At 43.8% G+C, this 8325-nt stretch overlaps 1 protein-coding gene across 1 annotated transcript in view; it reads right to left on the reverse strand.

Moving 5' to 3' along the window:
* fam20ca (FAM20C golgi associated secretory pathway kinase a) overlaps positions 1 to 8125 on the reverse strand; it is a 61754-nt gene extending 53629 nt beyond the window's left edge. Inside the window, exons 1-3 of the mRNA XM_058654150.1 lie at positions 6688 to 8125; positions 6119 to 6300; positions 265 to 343 (exon numbers count right to left, since the gene is read on the reverse strand). Coding sequence (XP_058510133.1) covers positions 265 to 343; positions 6119 to 6300; positions 6688 to 7241 — 815 coding nt within the window. The 5' untranslated portion in view covers positions 7242 to 8125. The remainder of the gene's footprint in view (positions 1 to 264; positions 344 to 6118; positions 6301 to 6687) is intronic.
* Between the last annotated feature and the right edge of the window lie 200 nt (positions 8126 to 8325).

Here is an 8325-nt window from a genome sequence, read left to right on the forward strand (position 1 = left end):
CGAGAGAGGCCGGGTGTATCTGAACACACCAAACGACGAAGCAGGAGTGTTTGGTGCTTATTCACGTGGGATTTTGTGCGTCTCTCGAAACACATTCACGTTGTAAAGTGAGCACATCAACCCGAGTTGTATCCAACACATTTTTGGGGTAAAAAAATATTGTGAGATCAGATGAACTCGGCTTCTAACATGATTATTATCAATAACACCCTCAAAGATCTGACATGGGCTAATACATACATGTAGTTTAATTGAGCGACTTACTTCATGGGCTTGAAAAGTGCTTGTCCATAGTTCTGGAAAGTCATGATGAGTTTCAGCTGGGTGCCTCCTGATTTCATGGCTGGGAAGAGAACAAAAGAGACGTCAGATCACAATGTAAACCTATTCAAGCGTAAACACGCACTACATGCACAAAATGCAAAGGGGGGCTAATTAACCCTTAGAATACAAAGCATTTCGGCTGCTTTTTTACCATTACTATGGTCAATTATACAGTATATACAGAAGCTCAATTTTATGAACAAAAAGAAAATAATTTTGTGTTTTCTATTTGTGACTTTGACTCAACAACACCCACAAAACCCCCCCCACATTTTTTAAAGCCTGAATACCTGACCTATAAACACCGATCCCCAGGATGTCCATATAAGGAGTAGTGTATTATTCCCACGGCAATTTACCATGGGTGTACCTTTACATGTTACATTACATTACATGTCATTTAGCATATGCTGTTATCCAAAGCGACTTACAATAAGTGCATTTAGACATTTGGGTACAAATAAGAGCTAGAAGTAAGTAAGAGCTTCAAGTAAGCCAAACTATAAAGTGCTAGTCATAAGTGCGATGTATAAGCAAGTTTTTTTTTTTTAAGACGACGGCGGCACAGATCCATGCCACGTGAGCACTAAGGGTTGAATGAAAGTGTGTTTGAAAACACAAGCCATCGGAACTACCTCAGTGTCCCTTAAGCACTGTTCCCACCAAGTGGTTCAGTTTCGGTAAGTAATACAAAACTATTTGCACTTCCAATGTCAAACTTTGATAAGGGTGCAAAAATAATCGATCTCTGGCAGCCTTTTGTTGGGGTACCAAGCGCAGTGGTCCGGCTCGTACAGTACAGGGTGCAGCTAGAAACACTACAGTCTGCTGATTTTTTGACAGATTTGTTATTTGTGTGCGACAGTAGAGAAAAACTGTCTGCAGCCTTCTCCCCTCCCAAACAAAGCTTATTTCTTCTTGTGATAAACAGACAAATGCCAAGAAGAAATAAAAGTGCTGTTGTATTAATCCTGTACGCTTCTTAATGCTACACTGCTATCCTGTTTTCAAGGATGAAAACCCTGCAGTGACCCCTTGCTCCCTGTGGATGGACTTCCTTGAAGAAACTACTTTCATCAGTATAGAAATGATTCATCACTGGAAACGGTGATCTCTCACCACAACTTTGTATTGATTTGCTGTGATCCTTCCACTGTGGGGGTCAAGCACTCAGGCCTGTAACTCCCCCCCCACACAAGCATTTGCTCACGTTACAAGAACAAGGTGAACAGTGACTCATCTGATCATATACATGTACATATGCTATCTCTGTGGACCTGCCTTTGCAGCCCTCCTACACTTTTTATCTTTCGAATGTACTGGACAAAAATCGAAAGACGTCCTGCACTGATATTCTAATTCACCTGAGGAAGAGCTGATCAAGCATCATAGTCATCAAAATGTGCACTGACCCCGTTTTCTGACGTCTTTCCCATAGATCTGAGTGCAGTTGTCACTACAGTCACTGCTCCGACTAAAACACCAGTCAGCGGAGTCTTTATGACAGAAGCCGCTTCCATCTCTGTGCCTCAACAATAAACAATAATAACAATAATAATAAACACGATATCTTGACAGAATGAACTGGATCCGCTTAGCATTATCATACATGTCACAGAGCGCGGTGGGACGAGCGGGGCTTTCATTGTAACCGTTGTAGCACACCTGTGCGGAAAGCATCTGTATCGGTTCAATCTCTCCACTCATTTATTCAGTTCATTTTACCGGAATCCATTACCCATCTGTATGAACATACACAGTAAATACAAACAAATACACTTGCACATAATGCACAGCTGCTCCCTTATTTGCCAATTTAGAGAAAGCAATTTTGCATGAATGCATAATTGAGCTATCACATCTGCTGACCAATTAAAACCGGCGCTGTACAATCACAGTGCGACTGAGGCAGTTAGGAGCTGGAGTGAGTGTGAGGCACAAAAGTGGGAGAAACGTTGCGACAAAACAAATCCAGTGACTGAAAGTCCAAATGAGCACTGACTGCATGCATTTTGCCTCAGAGATGAAAAAAATCCTCTTGTATCACAAGTTTGAGGAATATTAAAAAAAAAAAAAAAAACATTAGTTGCCCCCAACGGTGTGTTCTCATCCCTGTTATTGATGTTAATCAATTATTTCTTGTTCAGAAATGTAAAGGTACAGTGCGTAACTCGTATCGCTCCCTGAGGATAGCTGCAGTTTTTAGCTATAGTTCAAACTGTAAGCAGCCGTCTTGCTTTACTCGTAAATGCTCTGTATTTCTATAGAGCTTTTATACTCCTGATGACCACTCAAAGCTGCCATTCACTCACACTTTCATTTCATTTTCTATCATCTTTCATACACACACTTTCATGTACCTTGAAGAGGAAAAAAAAGCTGCTATACTGAGGGAGAGAGAGAGAGAGTTGTGTGGAGTTGATAGCATTGTTCAAACTTATGTGACACATTTCTGTGGATCTCACATAAACAGTGTAGTTATGACTTGGGGCCAGCAGAGGGTGCACATCAATCAGCACACTAATGTAATTAGCAGGAGAAGAAGTGGACATTCCTGGAACAAATGTAAGGCTAGCCTTTGAGTTGCACCTCTGTCGTGTTGAGAACAGTCGTTATGTAGAACGCTGCTTTTACACAAAAGAAAATAAACTTCCTCAGTGACAAACTCTCCTCTGCATCCAAACCGTGTGTTGTTTAATCAGGTTAATATCGGTGTATCCCACGGACATCTGTGTCATCAGAGAGAGTGTTCCTCTGCAGCCTGACTCTAACAACAGGGCAACATAAGCAGCTTTTTCATGCAACGGTCTTTCATTAATGTTTAAAAATTTAAACCGTGATTCTGTAATTTATTGTTTACGATTAACCAACTGTTATTCATTAACTTATTCACCTAACACTGAAGGAAAATGCAGGGAATTTGCAAACATACTCTATGTGTCACTTTTGACCAGATGTTTCTCTGCAAGCCTCGGTGGCCTCGGCATGCCTTGTGCCCATTGTCAGTAATTGTTGGTGTATGATAAATTGACCTTGTGTATCCTGGAAGAGGAGCCAAGGCAAACGTCCCTGACGATGACTCTTGTGTCCACAAAGTGTCCACCAGGGGCTGAAGGAGTCTCACTGCTTTCATCTGTCTCAGATAAAGTAACCATGAGGCCGTTTAAATGCTTAGTGTTCCTGTCATAATACACTCAGGGTTTCATTTGCATTATCTTGAGCACATGACAGAACACAGCGCTTCTGCCTAACCCTAACATCAACACTCGCCTCCTGTAGTGGACCTGCTTATTGACTGTCTTGTCAGCTGAGGAGCTGGCCGCACTCTAACCTCTGCACAGATCTGTGTTTAGTGTTTATTGACTCTCTCGCTCTTTCTCTCTGTGCGATCCTCAGTGTTTCCTCGTGTTTTTGTTCGTATATGTCATTCTCTTTTATTCCTATTCTCTCTGTTTTACGCTCTGTCTGTCTGTCCGACTTCATCTGACTCACAGCTGGCAAAAAGTCTCCCCATTTCCCGTGACTCACTCTCAGAAGCTTTTGAATCTTACAAACACTGTTTCACAAAGTACAATGTACATAACCTCAGGTCAGTGTATTTTCTTTGCCACACGGGATAGATGCCTAGTCAAATCAAAGACAGAGAGTTCAAATATCATGTCCACACAAAAGCCAGATTTGTCGAAGCCAGGTCAAGTGGATAGTGCCCCGCAGAGTAATTGTTAAACTTGGTATAGCTATATATCAATCCTAAAACCCTGAGAGATCACAAACGACTGCCCTACATTTAATGCTGTGACCTTGACCCCATAAGCCACAATCCTAAGGACTGACTCTATTCACTGTTAGGTGCTGCAGGGCCTTTCAAATGTTTCTAATCAGAGTACAAGTACAAAAGGTAATCCCCTGTGGAAAAGCGCGACAGAGCTCAGCTGATTGTTTTTCCTGGCCTGTATCTGCTCTGACATGAAACCAAACACGAACAACTCCAAGCAGACATTATTGTGATTTTCATAAAAGGCCATCTGTCCTGATAGCGCTGAGCGGATCTACGCGCTCACCCAACTATCTGTATCTTGCTCCGTTTCTCCGAGCGTCTACAAATGAATCGATGTCCCCGTCTTTGTCTCTACACCTTTCAGAAAGCTCCAGGTCTTTGCCCACCTCTATCTGATTTCCCTCCTGTGCTGGGGTGATAAATCCATCCCGCTCTCACCCATGCCACCTCATGGGACGGTGCTTATGATTTATGAGTCCAGCTGAGTGAGGGCTGAACAAAAGGCCAGCGCCTGCCCCAACAGTGAGAGAGACACAGAGGAGCGGAGGCAGGGAGGGAGGGAGGGAGGGAGGGAGGGAAGACGAAGAGAGAGAAACTGCTGAACAGGGAAACTTTCTAATGCCGTATTGTAATTTCAGTGAGACAGATAAGTGGAACGTGTGCGCAACAATTACAAGGCACAAAGGCTGCGATGCATGCTTCCAGGCACAAACACACACTGCACAGGCAGTGTTTTTATAGGCGTGTCTTGGCCCATATTGATGGTTCATATATTATGAACAAAAGGGACAGAAAATGCATATACAGTAAATGACTAAAGTGCAGGCAGAGATGTGGGGTATGAATGAATGATAACCGATATGCACTGGCCGGGAGCCTTACTACATTATTTATCGCCATTATTTTTGCACAGAGACACGCTTGTTTTTCTATGTGCTTTGGTAAAAATAATAAAGAGTAATAAAAAAACACATTTATAGTCGTTTGCAGAAAAAGCAAAACAATGATTTTGCAAACCTGCAGTTAAAGATAATAGTATTTTGACATGTGCGTATGGGAATTATATTTTACTACGCTGACCATGTTAGGACCGTGTTAGGACTTAAAAAATTAAGAATTTGATCTAGTTTCATGGCTGGTCTCTCCTACCGGAACACAAACTGGATGTTTAGGAATGAAAGAAGAAAGGGACGTTTGGACTTCCTTTCCCTATATTCTGCCATTGAATCAAACCGTAGCTTCTACACAAACAAAACTTTCTAATACATCAAATGACATGTCTTGAACATCAGTTTGGCCTACACGCCCACAAACACACACAGTTCTCTCACACACTGGCACACCAACACTATGTCACTTATGTGTGTGTGTGTCATTCAAGGTACTACAATTTCCTCCCGCAGCCCAGAAACATGCAGAGGTTAAATGAACACTCTAAAGGTGTGAATGTGAGCGTCGATGGTTGTTCGTCTCTGTTCCCTTCCTTTGCCCTGTGTCAGCAGATTGGCTCCAGTGAGCCGCGACCCTCATGTGGAGGATAGAGTGGTGGACAATGAATTAAATAATTAATCAACCCCCTGGAGGAAAGCAAGCTGAATTCTGATTTATAAACTCCACTCTGGGCTCCTTCTTATAAACACATATAGACACTACACACAGAGGCGATCCTAGACTCTGGGGGGGCCCAAGGCAAAGAAGATATTTGGGGCCCTTCACCATCACTCCCCACCCTCATCACATGTACATCCTAAGGATGGCTTTTGAGGGCCCATTTGTTATTATTTATGGGATTTTTTCATTTGGATGTAACAGTGGTGAAGGTACATCTGGTGACATTTATCATAAGGGATGACAAAAATGAAGACTGACGGTTCAAATGATCCTAACATTTCTAAAGAAAGGTGAAAACACAAGTTCAATATTGGCCTATTACTTCAGTCTAATATACACATGCTTTATGACACACTTCACACACACACACACACTGATAAAGTAGACCCTTCCTGACGGACTCACCAACACTGGTGATCCTCTGCGCAACCAGGTCCTTCAGTAGGGCATCAAGAACAGGATTGTGTCTGCCATACAGCTCGTAGCGGTTGATCCCAATGTGGAAACGTAGCCAGTTAGGATAGGATTCTGCCGTCACGGCTGCTGTTGGAGAGAACTCTTCCCCTGCATTCCCTTCTTCATTGTGCCTGAGGAGGCAGGGGAAGGAGACAGTTTATTTATTTATTTGTTTGAGAAGATTTGGTGCGGCCAGACTATGTTTAAGGTTATTTATAGTATAATGGTTAGACTATTTGTTACAGTCTCTTTACATAGAAAAAAACTGGAATGGACTAAGGGATGTAGAGGCAGCAGTGACACAGTCAGTATGAATCCATGGTTAAAAAACAGTTACACTGACTAGACATAATCCAAGATAGATAGATAGATAGATAGATAGTTAGATAGATAGATAGATAGATAGATAGATAGATAGATAGATAGATAGATAGATAGATAGAAAGATAGATAGATAGATAGATAGATAGGTTGCACATTCAATTTTAGTTGAGTTTTAAGGGTTTCTATAATCTCACCATCCTTGGTTCCCTGTTGCTCTCGGATAAAACCGGATGTCAGTGTTGACGTTAAACAAAGTGTCATCGTCCGTGAGGGGCGGAAGGTCAACCTTGTATAATGGATGCTCAAACAGAGCAGAGAGTTTGGAGACACCGTGGGCATGGTCGCTCCGACCCCCACTTGCGCCTCCGATGAGCGGCTTGTGGTCGTCCGCCTTGCCCGCCGACGGTCTGAGCCGCCCCCGGGAGTCCGTTTTGCCCCCGCCCGCTGCTGTGATCTTTTCCAGGGAATTAGATGTGAGGTTGGAGCTCGGCTCGTTGCTGAAATCCTGCAGGATCCTCAGCGTGTGTTTGTTAGGCCATCCGGCTTCAGCCGCCGACCTGGCGCGCTGCTTCCCCCAGCTCTGCGTCTCTCCGCCCGGGTGAAGTGCGCACTGGCAGCCGCCGTCGCCGCTGTCCGCTCCAACTGCACGCTTCTCTAGTTTCGGTAACAAGTCTATCATGATGTGCATGGTGCACGCAACCAAGAACACCATCAGTATCAACACTCGGAATTTGCGAAACAATATCATCTTGATGGTGTGTTTTTTTTCCCCTTTACGCGGAGTATGTAGCTTTAAGCGAAGCGCACCTTACGCACCGTCATTGATGTCCACTGTTACTCGATGACAAAGCAGCGATGTCTTCTTTGAAGATTTATTTACTCTGCTCATGATCCGCCAGTGCCAACCACTCCATGATGCGCACACTCTTTATTTTTTTAATTGGTTCCGATGTTTCCCACACAGGTGAGCGGACCCACGCATGGTGAGCACAAAACACTTCACTGGCAGCGGCTCAGAAAGTGCTTCTCATTCATCCTGCTGTTGGATAGGGACTGTGTCAGGAGGAAGCACCGCTGTATAAAATGTCAACAACAGAAAAAAGTCAGAAAAGCACATACAGAGAGGGAGGAAGAGAGAGAAAATGGTTCTGTTCAAAGCGCCGACATTCTGCCCCAGCGCTGCTTCCTTGTCGGAGTAAGATGTCAAACGTCTTTTTGTGGGAGGAAAAAGTGACAAAAACAGACTAAAAACAGCTATAAAAACAGCCTCCCCTGGATAGTTACAATTAAAAATAAGCAATGAAAATGTAAATTCCAGAGAATCCTTGGTGAGGATGCTTGGATGCTGTCCCGCTGCTGTTGACTGCGAGCCTCGGCGGAGTCAGATCAGACACAGGCTGGCAGCAGGTGCAGGCGTCCTGTTTTGTCATTTGTCCTCTCAGACACTGCCTTGTCTTCTGTCCAAGTGTTCATCCTCGGCGGGTGCGTTCAATGTGGCCATCGTATATAGCTCTACGGTGAGTCCAGCCTCGATGTCGTCATGAGGGAGAGATTGGCTGCGTCTCCCCCCTGCACATACGAGCAGCACTAGTGACATGAAAGGCGAGCTTCAGGAGAGGAGGAAAAAGAGAAAAAAATAACAAGCTGTGCACTGAAAACCTGCGAGGCTGCAATTCTACTGTGGGCCGTCAGGGGGCGTTGGTACAATCTGAAACTGCAGAGGTAATCCATGAATGGAGAGACAATGTGCAAGTGTACAATAAGCCAGGAGTTCAGTATGTTCAAAAGTTAAAAAGAGCATGAGCATGTCAGCCTAGGATGTGAAGACCGGG

Source organism: Solea solea, chromosome 16, assembly GCF_958295425.1.
Source record: "Solea solea chromosome 16, fSolSol10.1, whole genome shotgun sequence".
In the NCBI taxonomy this organism is placed as follows: domain Eukaryota; kingdom Metazoa; phylum Chordata; class Actinopteri; order Pleuronectiformes; family Soleidae; genus Solea; species Solea solea.